Source organism: Neomonachus schauinslandi, chromosome 9 (genome assembly GCF_002201575.2).
Source record: "Neomonachus schauinslandi chromosome 9, ASM220157v2, whole genome shotgun sequence".
Taxonomy (NCBI): Eukaryota; Metazoa; Chordata; class Mammalia; order Carnivora; family Phocidae; genus Neomonachus; species Neomonachus schauinslandi.
The window spans coordinates 64,061,403-64,084,975 of record NC_058411.1 but is presented as its reverse complement, the minus strand read 5'-3'; the positions used below and the strand labels follow the sequence as shown (position 1 = coordinate 64,084,975).

The following is a 23,573-nucleotide window of genomic DNA, read 5'->3' as shown; positions in this document are numbered from 1 at the left end:
GCAGTTAAATTTGCATAGTGTAGGGACACCTGTAGGGATGCCTGGGGCTCAGTTGTTAATCATGAAGTCATGATGGGGGGGGGGGGGTCCCGGGATCGAGTCCCACTTCGTGCCTTTCCCTCTGCCTGCAGCTCCCCCTGCTTCTGCTCACGTGCGTGCTATCTATCACACAAATAAATAAAGGAAATCTTAAAAAAAAAAATTTGCTTAGTGTTAAGAGGAGGGTAAGAAGTGTTAAGGAGAGTTAACAAGGGGAAGTGACATTTAAACCAAGCTTACAAGGAATGAGAGTCTGCCAGATACAACAGAGAGAAGGGCATTCAGGTGAAGGAAATAGAAGTGACAATTAGGAAGTGACAATTAGGAAGAGACAATTATGAAGACAGTGAATCCAAACTATTGCAAAGAATACTCCAAAGAAAGGGATCCTCTGAGAAAAATGCCAAGTCACATAGAAGGGATATTATTTGCTCCACAGAATTGATTTTCTGGAATCTGTGAGACTAACCAGCCATATTTTGTGGGCAAAATAATCTCAAATACAAGAATGATAAAGAAAATTAGCTTTATTTATGTAAATTAAAAAAAATTGATTGTAGTGTTAGATTTTGTCAAGTGTTTTCATTTTGAACAATTTACAAGAGTATTTATATACAAACATAATAAAATAGAGTACTGATCACATTGTTCCTGCTTGACTCAAAGTATTTTCTCAATTCTGAACATGCCCCTATCACTCCAGTTTTTAATTTTTTAACAGGGAAATGCTATGTTGTGACATAGTGCTTGATTAATACATATAACACTGAAGTGGAAGGAGAGTCAGTGATTACTAGCAGTTAAAAAATATTTTTTCAACCAATATGACTCTATCATTAGATTTTTTTCTATATTAAAATATGTTTCATGATAAAAAAACATACTTGCATTCGTTGATGATCTAAATTTGTTGTTTTATATAAACCCATAGTTGACCTAAATATAGATATGAATCTGTAAACTCATTAATATGAATGTCTGTCATAAATGAAAATAAACAAAATTGAGGGGAGCAGAGGTAACAGAAAATCCATGTGAGAAACTGGAGATGCCCTACTCTATTTAAAATAAGTAAAATTTCCATTCTGTGAACCAAATACAAACCAAACCAAAAGGTGGTGAAAAGCCATGATATTTATAGACACCAGATCTTAAGTCACACTGTAGGGCTGTAATTAACTTGTACTACTATATATTGGATAATTCTGAACCAAGTTTCCTAAATATGTTTCCAATCATTTATGTTGTTTGAGAAATCCAAGAAAGTTTAATATAATTACTGAATAAGGCAGAATTTTAAATTAGCAATTGGGATACAATATAAATGCAGATAATTTAAAGTCAAATCTATATCTACACCAAAGTATTAAGTATACCGTGTGTGTATGGACTGTCAGAAGAAATCCATTTCATTTCTAAAGGAATGGATTGTTTAGTAAGTTCCAATTCTTTAGCACTTTCTTGAAATTCCTGGCAAGAGCTCTGTGGTTTTATTAAATTGAAAAAAAATAAAAATAAAAACCCACAAAAAATGTTAAGTTTGATATTACTTCAAAAAGTCACAGCTATTTAAGACAATCAACCAGACCTCCAAGTGCACTTGTGTCTAAAATGTCACTTTTGTCCCCAAAGAGAAGGAAATAATCAAGTATTTTATTAAGGTGCTTACTATTAAAACAAAAAAATCAGAGGAAATTGGTCTTTAATTGGATGCTTACATTCTTTCCAGGGTTCTTAGTATGTTTAGATGTTGGTATCTTGACTTTGACATTTTCCTGATTGCCCTTGATAGCAGCCTCAAGGCGGGCTTTCAGGGCTGGAGAAGAAGCCATTACATTTTTAAAAACTGATGAATACTGAGGCCCAATCTGCATGAGATTTTGCAAAGCAAAGTCATGTAAATTTTTCATTACGGAAGTTGCTGATCCCATAGCATTATCATCCAAAAGGAAGGAAATGAGGATGGGCAGAAGACAGGCCACCAGCTGAGAACCTGTTAAGTAAATAAATGATATAAGTCCTGGGTTGAAGGTTGTGTTTAATATATAAAGTTGTAAACTTACTTATCTGTACACATTTTTCCCCACTGAAAGGGAAAAAGGATCCTTCTAAATCTCTCCTCTCAAATTAACACTAAATAATATCAATATTTGGAATTAACACTTGCCTTTCAGTGAATGTGGAAATATAATGTTAAGTGACCAACTGAATGTTTTACATTTAAAATAACATTAAATTTCTGATTTGGGACAGATTCTTACTTAGTATGAATTTAGTGCTGACACTTACGGTGCTGTTCTTCTGCAATGGCTACCAGTGCTTCCAAGACCTTTATGCCTTCTTGAAAGATCTGAAGTTCAGTAGTGTCTTCAGGCTTTCTCTTGTCTATTTCCTGTAGTTTTTCCACAATAGAGGATACTAAAGAGTAAATGTACGGGTAGGAAACAGCTGGATTTGGATACTGAAAAATGGAAAGTAGGAGCTGATAGGTCTTGATTTGTACCTAATTAGGTAAGAAACAAAAATAGTATAAACTGTAAATATACATTTATATTAACATGCAGACTGTAATGTAAATTTGAAAAGGAAATAAAAATTGTGAGTTAAAACCTTTTTTTAAAGAAAAGTCTAAAAAATGCATTTAAATTTTTTTCTAATTTATCTTTAATTGTGAAAATCCAAGTGCTAACGGGTGTTAAAAGAGGGACAACGGGTGCCTGGGTGGCTCAGTCGTTAAGCGTCTGCCTTCGGCTCAGGTCATGATCCCAGGGTCCTGGGATCGAGCCCCGCGTCAGGCTCCCTACTCAATGGGGAGCCTGCTTCTCCCTCTCCCACTCCCCCTGCTTGTGTTCCCTCTCTTGCTGTCTCTGTCAAATAAATAAAATCTTAAAAAAAAAAAAAGGGACAACAGAGCAAAATGGAGTCACCTGGGCGAAGCCCATGTTACCAAACCCAGACTCAATACCTAACTTAATTACAGTTTCAACCTCTCCCAGGACTGGAATCTTAAACCAGTCAATCTGGAATTACATGGTCAGCACTAGTGAGGTAATCTGCCTGACAGACCCCAGCTATCCCCCTAAGGAAGGTAGCTTTGCCCGAAACAATGCACTCTGTTAGTAACTTCCTTGTCCTTCCTCTGTCTATAAATCTTTGATTTTGTACAGCTCTTCAGAGCTCTTTTCTATTTGGTGTATGGGATGCTGCCCAATTCATGAATCGTTGAATAAAGCCAATAAGATCTTTAAAATTTACTCAGTTGAATTTTGTTCCTTGACAGATTTGGTGGCAGTGATGGGATCCGAAGGAAACTTCTGAAGGCTTTGGCAGTTAAAGGAGAAACACAGATGTGGACTGGTGGTTCCATCGGCAGTTCTCCATTTGTTTGGAATCCCAGTCTACAGTCCCTATTTGTTGGGGTCTGTTGGTTCAGTTCTTTCCCCAGCCCCCACATCCACATTGGGATTTGCTGGTGTTTTATACAAGGCCTTCTACTGGCCAGTCTGCAGTAACATCTCTTTGGTCACTCCTTGTATGTTGATGTGCACATGAAGTAAAGGCTAGTGCAGATGGAAATCTAGGAAGCCAAAAAGCTGCAAAATTGGTGGGCACTGGTAGAGTACATAAAAGCTGTTAAGAGTGCTTGCTACCCGACTCTAGGACTCCTATCTAGGATGAATGGGTTAGATTGACACAGATTACCTACCAACCTCAAGAAAATGTCCATGCAACGAAGTACACCGTAAAACCACCGTGCAATCCCCAACCCAGCAGCACATTCCTCTTAGGGATTAGTTTGGCTCTGAGAGACCCAAATATTTAAAGAAATGGGATCCTTAAATTCCAAAAACTTGAGCACCCCACCTTCTGGCACACCTGTTTATTTTATGTCTACGAACTATAGTCTCTGTAGCTATAAAGACCTATAAGAATGGCAAAATCTTACTAAAGGCAACCTAGAATTACAATGGCCATTAGGGAGAAAGTGCCAATCAAACAAGGTCAATTTTTTAAGAAGTGCACTTAAAAGCAAGGGTTCTCAAATCAAAGAGAATGGGATACCTATTTTAAATGTTATGCAGAAGCTTCCAAAAGGCTTTAAGATTCCTCAATAGTTTCACTGAAAGTTTCATTGCAAAAAGGGAATAAAAAATTAGACACAAATATCTAAAACAATACCTCCTGCACTGCAGCCCTCTGGGGGCCCATCCTCAAAACACTGGCCCAGAAATTGGGATACTGGAAAAAAGACTGTTCTCAAAGGTTTTGTGCAAATCCTTCAACACCTGTTCAAATGCTTCCATATCTACCTTGGAAGAAGGCCCCGTAAGGGCCTCTCCCAGAGCTGACAAGATTCTGAGGGAATTTCTGGTACACTGCTATTATTCTTTAAATAGACAAAGGAAACTAAAATTAAAATTAATGGAAAACATCACCAAATTCTGGTAGATACTGGAGCTACACTCTACATAAATCCCATTCAGGACTGCACATGGGATCCTGGGGAAACTGGCAGAAGCCAGCAAAGAATGATAATCCTTATGAGAGTCCACTCTCCCAGATCTCTGTCTGTAGTAACAAGTACAGTGAGGAAAATAAAACATCTTTTGCATCCTCTTTGAGGATGCCTCTTGAGTTCAAGGGAACTCAAGTAACTATTCCCAAGGTAAGTCTATGGTCAAAAGTTGGCCAAATTAGAAGCTGATTTTCAGAACCTGATGGAAATGTTTTTGTTTGTTTTTGAGGATTCCTTCATTAAGCTAAAATGAAACTCTTACCTACTAAAATATTCCAAGACACACAACTCTAAATCGAAAACATAGTAATCTTTTGATTTCCATCTTAGTTGACAATCTCCCAGATATAAAGAAGCAAATTGAAGATAATGTAAACCAATTCTTCAAGGAATTAAAAGCAACTGTCCTGGGGTGCCTGGGTGGCTCAGTCGTTAAGCATCTGCCTTTGGCTCAGGTCATGATCCCAGGGTCCTGGGATCGAGTCCCGCACCAGGCTCCCTGCTCATCGGGAAGCCTGCTTCTACCTCTCCCACTCCCCCTGCTTGTGTTCCCTCTAGCAACTATCCTTATTTTACAGATCTTTGCAAAAACAGAAATGAGGCTCCAGAAACAATTCAAAATCCACCTATCCTTTTTACCAATCCTAAAACCTTCCCTTTTTATCTCAAAAGGCTTGTAAGTATTGTTAAAAATCCAGGCCAAAGGGAACAAAAGTCCTTTCTGGAGGAACTTGCATTCTTTCCTGTGCCTTTGAGATGGAAATGTTTTACCAAGTATTCTCTGGGAACTGTTATCTAGATTATTCCTAATTCCTAAGACTGAAGAAAAAAAAAGAGGCTTTTTTTTTTTTTTTTAAAGGGAGGGGTAGGGGCCCCTGGGTGGCTCAGCAGGTTAAGCCTCTGCCTTCCGCTCAGGCCATGATCCTAGGGTCCTGGGATTGAGTCCTGCATAGGGCTCCCTGCTCAGTGGGGAGCCTGCTTCTCCCTCTGCCACTCCCACTGCTTGTGCTCTCTGACAAATAAATCAAAATTAAAAAAAAATAAAATAAAAGGGGTGCTTGGGTGGTTCAGCCAGTTAAGCATCTGACTCGATCTCGCTCAAGTTTTATCTCAGGGTTGTGAGTTCAAGCCCTACACCGGGTTCCATGCTGGGAGTGGTGCCTACTTTAAGAAAAAAATGATCTACTATACGACAGAATATTACTCAGCCATAAAAAAAGAATGAAATCTTGCCATTTGACATGACATGGGTAGAGCTAGAGAGTATTATGCTCTGTGAGGTAAGTTAAAGACAGTACCATATGATTTTATTCATATATGGAATTTAAGAAACAAAACAAGTAAATGGGAAAAAAAGAAACAGGGAGGCAAACCAAGAAACAGACTCTTAACTATAAAGAACAAACCGATAGTTAACAGAGGGGAGGATGGGTGAAATAGATGAAGGGGATTCAAGAATACACTTGCTGGGCGCCTGGGTGGCTCAGTCAGTTAAGCATCTGCCTTCGGCTCAGGTCATGATCCCAGGGTCCTGGGATTGAGCCCCGCATCAGGCTCCCTGCTCGGTGGGGAGTTTACTTCTCCCTCTCCCTCTGTCTGCCCCCTGCTCCTGCTCTCACTCTCTCTCTCAAATAAATAAATTTTTTTTTTAAAGATTTCATTTATTTATTAGAGAGAGAGAGAGTGAGAGAGATGGAGTGCATGAGAGGGGGTAAGGTCAGAGGGAGAGGCAGACTTCCCACTGAGGAGGGAGCCTGATGCGGGACTCGATCCTGAGACTCCAGGATCATGACCTGAGTCGAAGGCAGTCGCTTAACCAACTGAGCACCCAGGTGCCCCTAAATAAATAAGATCTTAAAAAAAAAAAAAAGAATACACTTGTCATGATGAGCACTGAGTAATATATAGAATTGCTGCGTCACTATATTGTACATCTGAAGCTAATAGAACACTGTATGTTAACTGGAATTTAAATAAAAACTTTAGAAACACAATCTGGATCCAACTGCTTTTTTTTTTTTAGGATTTTATTTATTTGACAGAAATAGAGAGCGCAAGTAGGCAGACAGGCAGGCAGAGGGAGAGGGAGAAGCAGGCTTCCCACTGAGCAGGGAGCTCGATGCGGAACTCGATCCCAGGACCTGAGCTGAAGGCAGACACTTAACCAACTGAGCCACCCAGGCGCCCTGGATCCAACTGCTCCTTAATCAGCTTGTGAGGTTTCATCATCATACCTATCTCATGGCTCAAACTTTAAAATGAAAGCTCTTTGCTTGAGAACATCTAAGGAGTGACCAGGCAGGGCCATCACAAATGTCATGAATGTTCTCCAAGACCAATGATTCCAAACACTTTGATGCCAAGACCCCTGACTCGAGGGCATAAGTAACTTATGGAAGATACCTGAGCACTCAATCCTTGTTTGACCAGTTCCTGGATGTGTCAAAGGACACATACAACAAACCACCATCCTCAATAAAATTCCTGATCCCCTAACAAGGATGAGACTCACGCTCCTTTTCCTTTCTTTCTTCTTTTTTAAAAAGATTTTATTTATGTATTTCAGAGAGAGAAAGAGAGAGCACGAGTGGGGGGGAGCGGCAGAAGGAGAAGCAGACCTGAGCCAAAGGCAGACGCCCAACTGACTGAGCCACCCAGGTGCCCCTCCTTTTCCTTTCTGAGTCTCCCAGATGCTCTGTGTATCTGCTCTACGTCTTCAATAATTCTGCTCGCTTTTCCTTTTGGCTTGCGTTTGATTTTCATCCTGCGAAAAGCCAAGGACCCTTTGGTGGGTCCTCAGACCTGGTCTGCCTGCATCTGTATGTTTACTTAAAAATAGTTTCCAAAAATCTTTTTGGTAACTTGAAACCTTAAAATTATACTGAGATAAGTTGAAAGGTGAATATTCATTCAATATCTGGATCATTTCCAAATAAAACAGAAAACTGAAACATTAATTACCCAACATAGGTTTATCTATTTTTGGTTTATTACTAAGAAACTTAAGATAGTTGGGTCTGTTAGTAAACACGTTTGGTTCCCTACCAAAAAATATACTGAGGAAAAATATATTTTTAGAAATTACAAAATGTATTCATAAATTTGTCAATCTCAAGAATGTTGGTTTAACAGTTCACAGTTTTCCATTAGAAATTAAGGTTTCTGGGGCACCTGGGTGGTGCAGTCGGTTGAGGGTCTGACTCGGTTTCGGCTCAGTTCATGATCTCAGGGTTATGGGATTGAGTCCTGGGTGAGGCTCCATGCTTGGTGCACAGTCTGCATGAGACTCTTTCTCTGTCTGCCCCTCTCCCCCCACCACACGCTCGCTCTCTCTAAAATAAATAAATAAGGGGTGCGTGGGTGGCTCAGTTGGTAAAGTGTCTGCCTTTGGCTCGGGTTGTGATCCCAGGGTCTTGGGACTGAGCCCTGTGTGGGGCTCCTTGCTCAACGGGGTGTCTGCTTGTCCCTTGCCTTCTGCCCCCACCCCCCTGTTCATGCTCTGCCTCTCAAATAAATAAAATCTTTAAATAAATAAATCTTAAAAAAAAAGAAATTAAGGTTTCTAAGGGTTAAAAATTTTCATGTATGTAATGAAACTACTAGAAGTATTTGTCAGCAAGCCCTCTAGCGCAACAATAGGCCCCAATAGTTAAGACCAGAAATAGACAAGACTGCTTAACTCATGCCCTATCTGAAAACCACTGTTGTTCTTTCTTATACTTTCTCGAGGCATTGACGGAAGACGTTTTGCAATGACCTGAACATTCCAACTACCAGGCCAAAAAAGCCCTGATAGCAACGGAATGCCTAGAAGACCACATCCTATACCCTTCCCTGCCCATGATCATTTGCTGAACACACTTCCCATGATCAGTGCTGCCTGCTCTTGCATGAATCCCCCGAACCTCTCCCTATCAAACTCTAGGTGTTCATTTGCTGGCAGAGAGGTCAGTTGTTAAGGCTTGAGCCACCTCCCCTGGCTGCTGGCCCCCCAAATAAAGCTCTCCAGTTCTCTTTTCCAAACCCTTGTCTCTTGAGTGATTGGCTTCTCCTGCGATTAGTTTATCTGAGTTTGTTTGGTAACAGTGGTGGCAAACCCAGCCAGGAGCTATGCATTTGATTTGTCCAGCCCCCTTGGGATTCCTAGGGATGGAGCAGTTGGCCTCAGCAGCGTGCCAGGGCTTAACCACTTGTTTCCTGAGTTAGCGGCTGTGATCCACAGATCGATAATAGAATCATCTCTGTATCCTAGCAAAGTAGAATGTATGTTTTCAGTTAAGAGAAAGAATGAGGGATGCAGATGATGCAATTTTGTTGCGGGAAAAGAAAGTAATTTTGTCCTAAAGTGAGGCTGGTTATTTCAGGATGGGAAAGGGGAAAGACAGAGGGCAAGATCCAAAAGTACAAAAGAAAGTTGTAGAAAGTTTGTGGAAAGGGATTTTGGGAAAGGAATTTTATTCATGGTCAAGCTGCCTAAGATTAGAATAAATTCATTTAAAAGTAAAAAAAGAAAATGAACTTTTTTTTTTTTAAGATTTATTTATTTGACAGAGAGACAGAGCGAGAGAGGGAACACAAGCAGGGGGAGTGGGAGAGGGAGAAGCAGGCTTCCTGCTGAGCAGGGAGCCCGATGCGGGGCTCGATCCCAGGACCCTATGACCATGACCTGAGCCGAAGGCAGACGCTTAATGACTGAGCCACCCAGGCGCCCCAAGAAAATGAACTTTAATATCATAAATACACTGGTACAAAATTAGAATTTGGCTTTCTCTCTGTTAAATGGACAAAGTTTTCTTGGATTATTGGTCTGCTCCTGATAAAAGATTATAAAAGGTTTTTCTTTGCCTTATTAAAATAATCTACCTAGAAAATAAAGATTCTGCATTTTATCAAAATAATTTCCCATGTTTCATGTTGTCTTTATCAAGTCTTTGATTACTAAGGAAAGCTGAATGTTCTCTATTAAAAGAACTAAGTTTTGTTTGTTTTTTAAACTATGTAACTTTCTGTATTACCCATGAAATCTTTAACTGTCCGTCTGGTTAAATGGATAACTAAGTATTTTTCACAGTGACCTATAGTCCTACTACTATTTGATCAAATGTTTTAAAACCTTTTGATATTATTGACAGATTTCCCCCGAATCTAATTGTTAATTAAGTCTTTCTGACCAATTCATTCTTCAGTGCATAAAGGGAACAGGATGTTAATTTAGCAAATGAAGGGGTCATAAAGGAATGAGATTAACTTGTGTGTACAGTTTTCAGGATGGGTCCCATTATTTCATATCATATTCGCAAAGGCATGTGAAGTCTCTTTTTTAGGAAATCCATTATAATAAGCTACAAAGTATCTTATTAAGGGGAGCCTGGGTGGTTCAGTCAGTTGAGTGTCCAACTCTTGATTTTGGCTCAGATCATGATCTCAGGGTCGTAAGACTGAGCCCCACATCAGGCTCCAAGCTCAATGCGGAGTCTGCTTCTCCCTCTCCCTCCCCCGCTTGCATGCAGGCTCTAAAATAAATAAATGAATAAAATGTTTAAAAAAACAAAAACAGGGCGCCTGGGTGGCTCAGTTGGTTAAGCGACTGCCTTCGGCTCAGGTCATGATCCCGGAGTCCCTGGATCGAGTCCCGCATCGGGCTCCCTGCTCGGCAGGGAGTCTGCTTCTCCCTCTGACCCTCCCCCCTCTCATGTGCTCTCTCTCTCATTCTCTCTCTCTCAAATAAATAAATAAAAAATCTTTAAAAAAAAAAAAAAAAATAAAAATAAAAAAACAAAAACAAAGTATCTTACTGAATGTCCCTTGTAAGTTCTAGACATATATCAATTTTAAAATGTCCCTATTTCAAATTAAGGTTTTTTTTGTTTGTTTTTTGTTTCTTAAATATTTCCTTTATCTTTCTCCAGCTATGCTCTATCCTTGGGGCCAAAGAGTAAGACCATTATTATTTGGCTCTGTCACCCTAAGAATACAAATTGCTCCAAACCTAAAAATAAAAAATTTAGTCTGGTACTTCTTGTTGAAGCCAATAAAATCACAAAGAAAAATTTTAGAAAAGCCTAAGCATATTTCTATTACAAACATCTCTCTACTAAAGACACTTACCACAGGATCTTTTATCTCAAGAGTAGCCTTAAATTTCTCAATACAGCGCTTCTGAAGGCATGGGATGGTAGTAACTTCTGGACTGGTAGATAAAATAAATACTGTGATAGCAGTAAGTAGACTGATTTCATCAAGTTCTTGATGTGTTCCATCTACTAAAGAGAAATGATCTATGAGAAACATCCCAAGATTGCCGTATTTATTGTTTTATGTGTCTGTGTGAAGATGCCTCTAGTTTGACAGCAACAATTTTTGTGTACACAACAGTTACAGACAATAAACACTAATGGACTGATTTTAAGAATCCTGGCAAATGTTGTAGGTTTTAAAATGTACACTGTAAGTAATTCTACAGCCAAAAATTACCAAAGTAATTATATTCTTTACAGACAGACATCAGTAAATATATATGTATATTTACTAGGAATATACATTTCCTAGTTGTGTGACCTTGGACATTGAACCTCATTTTTAGTGTTCTCATTTATAAAATGAAAATATTAACAGTACTTGCATTTATAAAGTTATGAGGATTAAATGAGTTATTCATGTAAGGCATTTGAATAGCATGTTGCACATATGGTCAACACATGTTAGCTATTATAGTATCATTTTTGTTGTGGAACAAATCAGAAATGCATGTACAACTGATTTTTCTAAGATTAAGGTATTCATATTTTGACAGTACAAGTGTCAAGTGAAAATACCTTAGTGCTGTGCTACATACCACTTTTTAACAGTACAAAAAACCTGAAAATACCGCATGGGCCACAATCATTTGAAGGAATTTTCTATTAGATATAGTTCTCCTTCATTTCCTCCCATATTTACCTTCATAATCTCATTCAATAATTTTAATGAACCTGCTGTGAAAACTCAATTTTATCTGAAAAGGAAAAGGGGTGACAAATTTGACTCATGAAACTATGTAAGAATGGATTACTACTTATGAAGAAATGATATACAGGGATCGAGATAATAGCTTTGCTAACATTCATTCAACAAATATTTAAGAAACAGCACTCTTTCTGGCACTGAGAATATAAGTTACAGAAGATATACTGTACAACAGGAAGTAAATAAAGAATTTAATTTCAGTTAGTCACAAGATCTATGAATATAAAAAATACATTAAAAGATCAAAGTTGGGGCTCCTGGCTGGCTCAGCTGGTAGAGCATGTGACACTTGATATCAGGGTCGTGAATTCGAGCCCCATGTTGGGTGCAGAGATTCTTAAATAATAAACTTTAAGTAGGCTCCATACCCAGCATTGGAGCCCAATGTGGGAACTGAACTCACAACCTTGAGATCAACACCTGAGCTAAGAGATCAAGAGTCAGACACCTAAGTGACTAAGCCACCCAGGTACCCCAAATAAGTAAATGAAGTTTAAAAAAAAAAACAGAAAATAAAAGAAAGCAACCCAGGAGTTGCTACACTGGGTGGTCAGAGAAAGCGTTGAAGAGATTAGTATCTTAACTGAGGCTTGAGAGATAATAATGACACAATAACAGTAATGAAAGCAAAATATTATGGATGAGTGTGATTTTATAAAAATAATTTGAATAATTTTAAAGTAAAAGGTACATGGGTCAACATTTAACATGATGACAGCATTATTATAAGTACTTTATATATATATTAAATTTTTTTTTTTAAAGATTTTATTTATTTATTTGAGAGAGAGAATGAGATAGAGAGAGCATGAGAGTGGGGAGGGTCAGAGGGAGAAGCAGACTCCCCGCTGAGCAGGAAGCCGGATGTGGGACTCGATCCAGGGACTCCGGGATCATGACCTGAGCCGAAGGCAGTCGCTTAACCAACTGAGCCACCCAGGCGCCCTATATATTAAATATTTTATCCACATAACAGCACCATGAGATGGGTACTCTTATTTCTTCCATTTTATGGATGAGGAACAGAAATTTAGTCATTTGCCCAAGTCACACAATTAGTAAGGCAGATAGTTTGATTCCAGAGAGCATACTGTTAATCATGATGCTATATTGCTTCCCAAACAGTTGTTATTTTTTTTTTTTTTTAAAGATTTTATTTATTTATTTGAAAGAGAGAGAATGAGAGAGAGAGCACATGAGAGAGGGGAGGGTCAGAGGGAGAAGCAGACTCCCCGCCGAGCAGGGAGCCCGATGCGGGACTCGATCCAGGGACTCCAGGATCATGACCTGAGCCGAAGGCAGTCGCCCAACCAACTGAGCCACCCAGGCGCCCCCAAACAGTTGTTATTTTCAGTCATTCATGACAACTTGAAACTGCAACATAGTCAGCTAGTCTGTTTAGTAACAATGTCTTTTTATTTTCAGTAGGATAAAGCTCTCCTGGGTTCCTCTTCCCCATTTCTTCTAAAATTCCCTATTCCCGGGCGCCTGGGTGGCTCAGTCGGTTAAGCGACTGCCTTCGGCTCAGGTCATGATCCTGGAGTCCCGGGATCAAGTCCCACATCAGGCTCCCTGCTCGGCGGGGAGTCTGCTTCTCCCTCTCCCCCTCCCCCTGCTTGTGTTCCCTCTCTCGCTATGTCTCTCTCTGTCAAATAAATAAATAAAATCTTTAAAAAAATAAATAAATAAATAAAATAAAATAAAATTCCCTATTCCCCATACCCCTCCCTAAACTCCCTTTTTCCTATCCTCTTTTACCTAGCATAAATGCAAGATTCCCTTAGCATTAGCCCCACGGAGAGGCCTCTGTGGTGAGGAAGCAAAGCCTCCTGCTAATAGCCAGCAAGAGACTGAAGACTCTTTCCAACAGCCATGAGTGAGTCATCTTGGAAATGGATCTTCTAGCTGCAGCCCTGGCCAACATCTTAACAGTAACCTCATGAGTGAGAACCACCCACGTATGGTGCTCCAAATTTGACCCATAAACTATCAGATAATAATTGTTGTTTTAAACCGCTAAGTTTTCAGGCAATTTGTTACACAGAAAATGGTTTCCCTGTGATCATCAGCTCCTGCTTAATTTCTCTCAGTAGCTAGTCTAAATCCTCACTGTCCTAACCTCATTCTCTGATAAACAAAAAAAGTATTTGTGGTGTGTGATGGAAGAGGCAAGCTCTTTGTAACTCTCATCATAAAAACTTACACTTATTACTTCCCATCTCTACCTCCTTTTCTTCCCTCCCACTGGCAGAGGTTAATCCTTCTAAATGTACTATGAATTTTATTTCTTCCTGCTTAGAAGGGGACATTGCTTCCCTCCCTAATATTTCCAACTCCAATCTCATCTCTACCTTTTTTTCCCCATAAGCACAAACTCATGCTAGAGTCTTACCTTAAAAAAATTCCTTGCCCCTATACTTTCCTTCAGCTTTCGTCTTGTCGACAGGAGTCTATCCTTACTTTCCTTACCTTCCATTTACACTGTTGACCAAGCTCTCACCATTAAAAAAACTCTTTTCTTTGGCTTCTGTGACTGTATTCTCTCCTGCATCTCCTCCATCTTGCTCCATAAACTCAATTTGGGTGATTTTATCCATCCCATAGGTTACACTGATAACTCTCCAATACACATAGTCTAAAATCATCTCTAGCTCAGATTACTTGAACTCCAGACCTCTACATATTATGCTCCACTTGATTATCTGAAAGGCATTTCAAACTCAACTCATTACATTCCCCTGAAAATGTTCACTTTGGAATTTGTTAATGGCACTATGAGTGCTCAGTCAATGTACTCTTTCAATTCTTAAACCAAACTATCAGTAAATTCTGTTAATATACATGCTTAAGATTTTATTTTTAACATTTTACTCTTTATCCTTACATTACTATCTTACCTCCAAGAATCTTGTTTTTTTTTTTTCTATAGCTGTCACAGTGATTCTTCAGAAATGCAAATCCTATCACTTTACTCCCCTTCTTAAAACCCTTTAGTGATTCCAAATGCATATTAAAAGCAGTCCAAATTACAAACCATGCAAACCTCCATAATCTGGCCCCATGTCCCATCCAACTTCATCTCTTTAATAATCACTGTTCATCACCCTCCTCCGCCTCTTCTTCTAACCCCACATCCTTTCATTATTCTACTTGCTGTCCCCAAATATACCGTATTATTTAGGTCTACAGCTGTGTAATCGAAATGTGCCTTGAACCCATTTCTATGATGTCCATGTGGAAAATGCTTTCTGATTCTGTAAGAAATCGACTCTTCTGAGAAGCCTCTTGTGGTAGATATAGAGCTGTACCACTGAGATCCCCTTCATGGAGGAAGGTGCTACCCAGCTGTGGGAGTATGGTCAGCTTAGCTCCCTTAGGGTTGGCCTCAGCTAGAGTTGCCTTGACTGAGATCACATCCTTCCTGTGGTAGCCCACATCTGAGGATAATAAAGTACAGGCCTATGTGAGGCACTCATATGGGCAATCGGCAGAGCTCCCAATTGTTGGGGGCTTGCACTGGAGTCCGACTTCCTCTTCTGCCAATACTACTTTCCCCTACTCCCTTCACAGATGTTGTTCCTTAAACTCCATCTCAGCAAGAGCTTCCAGAGAACCCTACCTGTTACACTCTGCCTGATTCACTCAGAGTGGATTACTCTAATTTTTTAATCGGTCTTTTTGCTATATTTAGAAATGTGGTGATAAATAAGACATCACTGTTGCCTTCAAGGAGTACTTTATGATATTAATCATATAACAATTTATAGATACCAGACTCATCTTTAGGCACAAAGTAGGTGTTCAATAAATGCTGAATTCAATTGAAACCTATATACCATATGAAAGAGAATATGGTGAACTGTGACATTTATAAACAGAACAAGGCAGGGATAATCTATAATATGTCTAAGGACTTTTTACAATCACCATGATATTATGTTGAAAATGGAAACTATACAACAGTAATAAGAGAAAAACAAATTTTAATGGATATTGAACATAATCCTGGCTATCATTTATTGATATATGCTTTCCATATGTTACGTTACTGCTCTAACAATTTCCTACAACACAATACCCTTATTTTGTTAATGAGAAAACTAAGGCTCAGAGAAGTTGAGTAACTTAGCTAGTCAGTTAGCTAGTAAGTGATGGAATGAGGATATAAACCCAACAATTTTATTTTAGATTTTTAATGCATAACTTATGCACTTTTTTATATACTGTGTGCATTAAAAGGTTCTGTCAGCTAGTTATGGATCATACTATATTCGTAAACTAATATTATAATTGAAGGTCTCTCACTGTTAACTTAATATACAGACTGCCAGTCATTTAACTGTAATAAAGAGTAAAGATACTAAAATGAGAACATATATGTTTCTATCTACTTTATATATATTCTCTGAACACATATGCAGTGAATATGGGCCCCACGAGGTGAGAATGCCAAATACGATCAATTAAACAGCTTATTCTCAAAAAAATGTTCCTCTTGCTTTTTAGAACAAACTAAACCATTGCTTCCAAGCAGCCTTAATTACCTGGATCCCAACAGTCAAGTATTGTTGTTAAAGCACTACGGAGAAGGTCAGTCCAAGCAGTGTGACTCTTTTCTGCTCTGGCCATGGGAGAAGACAATATTCCTTTCAGAGCCTGTAGGGAAGCTGCAACAGTTGAAGATAACTGGCCCCCAGGTAACTTCACAGCAGTTTCTCTGAGGACCCCAATTGTAAGGTACAATATAGTAGGGAGAATTGATATGCTTCCTGTAAGACACATTTTTAAAAACACTTTATGTTTCGGTGTATACATATAGTTCCTAAAAAGAAATCATCGATGAGTAAGACAATGTCAAAAATTTCTAGCTTTTAAGACATTTTTCATAAAGGATTATAACTATTAATATAATTTAGATAGTGTTAAGATTTTTAAGACTGCATTAAATTTTGGTTATAACTGAAAATGTTATTTAAATTGTGTCACAGTATTTTTTGTATCTTTTGCTGTCTTATTTGGTAGTTGACAAATGGTCAATTTATTTTTATTTATTTTTTAGTGTGATAAAATATAGACAACACAAAATTTATAATTTTAACCATTTGAAAGTGTACAATTCAGTGGCATTAAGTACATTCACAATGCTGTACAACCATTACTACTATCTACTTGAATTTATTTTATATCAAACTTTTTTCTAAGGAATTTGTAGCAATCCACTCAGTATAAATTATTAAAAATTTCATAGCCACGGGGCGCCTGGGTGGCTCAGTTGGTTAAGCGACTGCCTTCGGCTTAGGTCATGATCCTGGAGTCCCAGGATTGAGTCCCGCATCGGCTCCCTGCTCGGCAGGGAGTCTGCTTCTCCCTCTGACCTTCCTCCCTCTCGTGCTCTCTGTCTCTCATTCTCTCTCTCTCAAATAAATAAAATCTTAAAAAAAAAAAAAAATTTCATAGCCACTAAGGAGTTGAAAAGTCAGTTATGTTTAAAATGAGAGACTAAAACTAAAATGGTAAATTTAATGCTCCCAGAGGCTACTCAGCAAAACTCTCACTGTGTATTTTTGTCCCAAATCTTCTGCTAGTCACTTTTTCTGCCATTCTTGCTGCAAGGCAGTATGTGAGAATAAGGAATATAGGTTTTAATTCAAATCAAAGCTGAAAATCATGTTAAAAGATAGCACATATATTGGTCAAGACATGTTTAAGCAAAAATATGCTTATCAAGTAAGAATCTATTAAGTATGGAGTATCTATTATGTACTAAACTTCCTAAAGAATACAGTATTTCATTGGAAACAAGACATACTTGCTTGTATATATGTTTATATTTTTGATATGTAATATCAAATTACAGATAATGCCTCTATATGATGCATAAAACCTATTTACATATAGAAGCAACATTATACGCACAGATATATGCATGCACACATGAAAGAACAACTCTTTATGAGCTAGAGTTTTTAGGGAAGCATTTACAGATAACATAGGCCTGGATATGAACTTCATTTTTTTTTTTTAAAGATTTTATTTATTTATTTGACAGAGAGAGACAACGAGAGAGGGAACACAAGCAGGGCGAGTGGGAGAGGGAGACGCTGAGCAGAGAGCCCAATGCAGGGCTCGATCCCAGGACCCTGGGATCATGACCAGAGCCGAAGGCAGACGCTTAAGGACTGACCACCCAGGCGCCCCCTGGATATGAACTTCAAAGGAAGGCAAAATTTTATTTTATTTTTTAAAAAGATTTTATTTATTTATTTGACAGAGAGAGACACAGCAAGAGAGGGATCACAAGCAGGGGGAGTGGGAGAGGGAGATGCAGGCCCCCCGCGGAGCAGGGAGCCCAACGCCGGGCTTGATTCCTGGACCCCGGGATCATTACCTGAGCCGAAGGCAGATGCTCAACGACTGAGCCACCCAGGCGCCCCAGAAAGGCAAAATTTTAAAAAGGAGAGAAGGTACGGGCTACGTCAGATCAAGTAATACCATGGACAATAGGGATAAGCATGAAGGCTCGTAGGTTAAAGATTCACACAGAAGGAATCAGGAGGAGGTAGTGACTCAGCAGAGCCTTCTGGAGCCTCAAATGCTCTATTAGAAGTATGGACTTGATTCCAAACTGATGACAAACTCTGTCATCACCAAGAGAGGAATAGTCCATTAGGTATTTTATACCAAAAAATGCTCAAGAGCTAAATCACTACCACTGACAGGTTAAAAATACTGTCAGCCAAAAAAGAGCATTATCTGTTGTTAGTACATGGTATCTCTCTATTTACCTTCACCCTTTCAGTAAAACAAATTACTAAAATGTGATGTTAATCTTAAAGGATTAAAAACATAACCCACCAAACCTTTGAGGCAGCATTAGTTTAATGAGAAAAGGACTGGCAACCATTATCTCCTTTATTTACTATAACCATTTCTCTCCCTCCAGGTCAAGGAAAGCAGTCAAATACCACAGTGTACCTTCAGGAGAGCACACAGCAGGAAGTTCAGAGAGGATGACTAACGCAGCTGACACCAATCTACTTCCATCTTCCGACAGCACCTGTGGCTTCGTAGCTTTTACTCCTGGGCTACCTGTCAATTTAGGATTTAGTTCTGGAAGCTGTCTAACTAGAATGCATACACACAATTCCAGTGTTGCAAAAACCAAAGATTTCCCAGGCACAAGTCCTCCTGTGTCCTTGCCCTCTCCAAACTCTGGCAGGGTTTCCTTTTCGGCAGCCCCATCATCAACTAAAAGACAGAAAGAACAGTGTTGAATAAACACTTCGTGTTTGCTTTGGTTTGGGTAGATGGCAATTTAAGTCCATTTCTGTTGTAGGTAAAATATATTTTTTTAAAGATTTTATTTATTTAATTGACTGACAGAGAGAGAGAGATAGTGAGAGAAGGAACACAAGCAGGGGGAGTGGGAGAGGAGAAGCAGGCTTTCCGCCGAGCAGGGAGCCCGATGTGGGGCTCGATCCCAGGACCCTGGGATCATGACCTGAGCCGAAGGCAGTCACTTAACGACTGAGCCACCCAGGCGCCCCTGTTGTAGGTAAAACATTTAAATAAATGGCTGAAGTCTTGGGTGTTGAAGAATGAAAGATAAAGGTATGGAAGTAAAAGGAGTTGTCTTTATTATGACTACCTATTGCAGTAGATCAAAAGAAATCCTTGGTAACCCTCTCAGCTTTAAAATATTGTCTGGTTAACAACTTGCTGTTAAGAATGTGAACCTGAGGGGCCCCTGGATGGCTCATTTGGGCATCTGCCTTTGGCTCAGGTCATGATCCCAGGGTCCTGGGATTGAGCCCCACATCAGGCTCCTTGCTCTCCTGCTTCTCCTTCTCCCTCTGCTGCTCCCTCTGTGCTTGCTCGCTCTCTCAAATAAATATAATCTTAAAAAAAGGAAAAAAAAAAAAAAAGAATATGAACCTGATAGGTCCAGCTCCAGTGCCTTCCTTGTACTCTTAAGTATCGATAATGGCGGGCAGAAAGATATGAACCGAGGTCCCTATGTTTTTTAAGAAACTGCCATGCCTGTTCAGGACTGCCTGCCTCTGGGACTTCTTTTAAATGACAGAACAAGACCTTGTGTTTTAAATCCACTGTCAGATTGAGTTTTCTGGTATATGTAGTCAAATGTAATATTAAATGATAAACTCATCAATACCAAATTAGACTTATAAACAAGCAATTTAATCACTTTGCAAAACATAAGTCATTAAAAAATAGTCAGTAGTTATGGGGTACTTGGCTGCCTCCATAGGTGGAGCATAAAACTCTTGATTTCCGGATTGTGAGTTTGAGCCCCAACGTTGGGTGTAGGGATTACTTAAACAAAGAAAACTTAAAAAAAACCTGTCAGTAGTTCTTCCATGTACATTGGTAAACACTCATAGCTAAAGTAAGTACTTAACCAGTATAAAGGATTTCTTCTCCCCTTCCAGGATTTTGTTAATATTCTCATTTTCCCAAGGAATACCTTAGCTACTAACAAAATCCAAGCTAACATGCAGAGGTGGATAAAAGGACTTAAAACCATACCTAGAGAGGTTTCATTTTTACTACACACAAAACATTATCAGAACAACATAGACATGTAAGAATACTTTAAAAAAGTAATGCTGATTAATGTGATTATAATGATTAATTTTGCATTATGGGTTAACATTCACCTTCTGCACTTCGTCTTTTCTCCTTGACATGTTCCTGAGCTGCACAGATAATCTGTCTTACCACTTCAAGTGAAGCCAATTGAATAGAAGGTGATTCTCGGGTCAAAATTACTCGATGTAGTACATTCAACAATTCGATGCCCAAGTCCTATCATAGAGAAAACATTTAGGGGAAACTGTATTGGAAGTCACATACTTCTTTTTTAAAAATACCAATATTAAATGCCATGAAAAAATTCAAAAAGAGAATATTAACAAATTGCTCACAAAAAATAAAGGTGTATGTACAATAAAGTTAGGTAACACTTGTTCCACTTTAAATGGACTCCAGATTGGTTTTTGTCCCACCTTGCAGGAGTTGGCACCATGACAAAAGATCGTTTTCACACAGGCCCTAAAATGGGAAAATGGAAAGGGAAACTTCCAAAGCAAGGTGAGAAACCTGGCTAGAAGAATAAAAGCACTGCCATCCAGACTTCTAGATCTGTACTGAGGTTTTCTAGTAAGAACAAAGATTGATGGAGAAGGGAGACATTAAAAAGTGATAAGTTAATAAGCACAAAATAGATATCCCTCTAAAGAATAAAATATACTGGGGCGCCTCCGTGGGCTCAGTCAGTTAAGCATCTGCCTTGGGCTCAGGTCATGATCCCAGGGTCCTGGAATCAAGCCCCATGTCAGGCTCCCTGCTCAGCGGGGAGTCTGCTTGTCCCTCTCCCTCTGCCCCTCCCCCGACTTGTGTGTGCTCACTCACTTTCTCTCTCAAATAAAATAAAATCTTAAAAAAAAATAATAAAATACACTGGACAAACAGTCTCTTTTTCTGCTTTTCTTTTCTAATGCTTACTCTGCTGGCTTTCTTTCATGTTTGAAAATAATAGAGTAAATCTGTCTTTACTGTACTTGTTTTAATATACAGAATAAACAAGAACAAAAAGTTTAGAATTTATTCAAGTATAATCCCAGTCAGGGAAGACGCTGATTAGTAATTTAAACCTAATAAACAAAAGTGTTAACAGGTTAAATTATAGTCTACCTAGAGAGAAAATCATAGTTTCTCTTAGGAAAGAGGTTAAAGAAGTGCCATACTTTCATAGTGATCCTATTATCATGGTCACAACTGGGTCAGATATTAGTGTTTGACTCCACCTATAGGCTAGCCAGTAATCTCTTTAAAAACCAGGAAGGAGAACTCAGCCAATAGCAATACTCTGTAATAGACATAACTATATGAACCAAGTAGATTCTCTCTTGGGGAAATGGAATTGAAGATACAGATGTATATAAAGAACAGGGTGCACTGAAGCAGAAAAACAAAGGAATTCTACATGTAACCGGTGGCTACTCTACTGGCCACTTCAATACAGTGCCTTCCCCTCATTGCTGAAAGTTCGACTGAAGAGCTGGTACACTGAGTGGTTAGCAGCAGAAATCAGTGCGGCAGAAGCAGAGACAGAAAGGGGCAGTCAGAGGTATTACTGCTCCTGGGTCTGCACAGGTGCTGACAGTGTTCCAGTTCTGAGAGATCAAGTAGTACAGTTTAGTTTTCTTTTACTTCTCTGTGTTCATTTTCTGTTTGCTGTGGTAACCTGAACACGTTTTTATTCCTGTTCCTTGAAAACTACAGAAGCCTAACAAAAAAATAAGAAATCACCTGGTCACTGCCAATTTTAGATCTGGGCCAAGGAACATCTAGAAGGGCCTGTAATGCATGTAAACAAGCAGTAATGCTTTCCATGGTTGCCTCTGATCGTAAGGAACAGAGAAATTCCACACTGATCCCTGCAGAAAACAGAAAAAGAGGAGGCTTCTTTTAGATTCTTAGTTTATGAAGTTAAGGAATTCATTTTATATTTAGATAAGATATACAAATAAGCTTAGCAAAAAGGTAAAGTAAAAAACCACAATGATTTTAAGACTAAACAATTAAGTAATAAAGCAAGTCTTTTAGCTCTTTTTATCCACATGTACAGGACATGAAGAATAATCTCAATCAGGCTTGTGCACTACTGAGTAGTTGCTATGAAATAGCTCAAAAATGCAAAAAATTACAAAATTGCACTAGAGAACTTAATGTGGAGAGTTTTTTATTTAAAAAAAATTTTGGGGGGGCGCCTGGGTGGCTCAGTCATTAAGCGTCTGCCTTCAGCTCAGGTCATGATCCCAGGGTCCTGGGATCGAGCCCCACATCGGGTTCCCTGCTCGACGGGAAGCCTGCTTCTCCCTCTCTCACTCCCCCTGCTTGTGTTCCCTCTCTTGCTGTCTCTCTCTAAATAAAATCCTAAGAATAAATAAATTTTTTTTTTAAGTAGGACCCACGCAGAGCTTGAACTCATGACCCTGAGATTAAGAGTTGCATACTCTACCAACTGAGCCAGCCAGGCGCCCCAACATGTAGAGTTCCATAACTTTATTCTTACTAAAATTTACTGAGTGATTATCATGGATCAAGCACTGCATCTTTACATGTATCATTTCATTTCATTCTCACAATACCTGAGGAAGCAGGTACTTTTTAATTTTTTTTAAGATTTTTATTTTTAAGTAATCTTTACACCCAACATGGGGCTCGAACTTACAACCCTGAGATCAAGAGTCCCATGCTCCATGGTATTAACACTCTTTCTGACAGGGAGATGAGCACATAGAGCTTAAGTTATTTAATTTGCTCAAGGTCAGTTACAATGGGGTACACCAAGAATTTGAACTTAGTCAAACTGCATAGCTTATGCCCATAGTAAATGCCATCCTTCATTCTCTAAGTTTGTTTTTAAAAAGCTCTTGTCTCAAGGCAAATGGAAACAAAATTTTAATATACCCAAGGATACAGGAAATTGTGGTCATGTCTGGCCTGAGAAGGAATAATAATAATAGAGGTTCTGTGAACCATAAACCTTACTTAATTTAATCACTTATCTTTGTAACCCTTATATTTCATTTAATTAATAATTCCTTTATAGGTAATGATCTAATGGGTTGGTTTCCAAGAACTAGGTAAAATATGAAAAACATTTCTTTCATTTATTCTAGAAACTCACTCTATTTTAGACATTTCCCTTTAAAAATGAAGTTCCAGGAAAGCCAAAGAATGGGTTAAACTTCATAACCTAAAAATCTCATCTCTTTGACCTTAAATATTTGCTTGCAATTTTATACCTTTGAGTAGACTTTCTTGAACCTTGCAATCCTTGAGAACGCAGGTAGGAGGTTCGGGGTGGGGGTGGGGAATGCAGGTGGACCCCCTCAGTATATTGGTATTTTTTTAATATAGAGAGAAAGAAATTTAAAAAATTTATAGACACCACATGAATCTTTTAAAAATTGTGTGGAAAAAA

The 23,573-nt window shown here is 38.8% G+C and overlaps 1 protein-coding gene across 1 annotated transcript in view; it reads right to left on the bottom strand.

Annotated features, from left to right (window-relative positions):
- Window positions 1-567: 567 nt before the first annotated feature.
- The window catches only part of HEATR5A (HEAT repeat containing 5A), a 97,296-nt gene continuing 74,290 nt past the window's right edge, over window positions 568-23,573 (bottom strand). The window contains exons 29-35 of the mRNA XM_021695349.1: window positions 21,893-22,020; window positions 20,239-20,386; window positions 18,536-18,808; window positions 16,105-16,329; window positions 10,664-10,818; window positions 2,329-2,542; window positions 568-2,032 (exon numbers count right to left, since the gene is read on the bottom strand). Coding sequence (XP_021551024.1) covers window positions 1,725-2,032; window positions 2,329-2,542; window positions 10,664-10,818; window positions 16,105-16,329; window positions 18,536-18,808; window positions 20,239-20,386; window positions 21,893-22,020 — 1,451 coding nt within the window. The 3' untranslated portion in view covers window positions 568-1,724. The remainder of the gene's footprint in view (window positions 2,033-2,328; window positions 2,543-10,663; window positions 10,819-16,104; window positions 16,330-18,535; window positions 18,809-20,238; window positions 20,387-21,892; window positions 22,021-23,573) is intronic.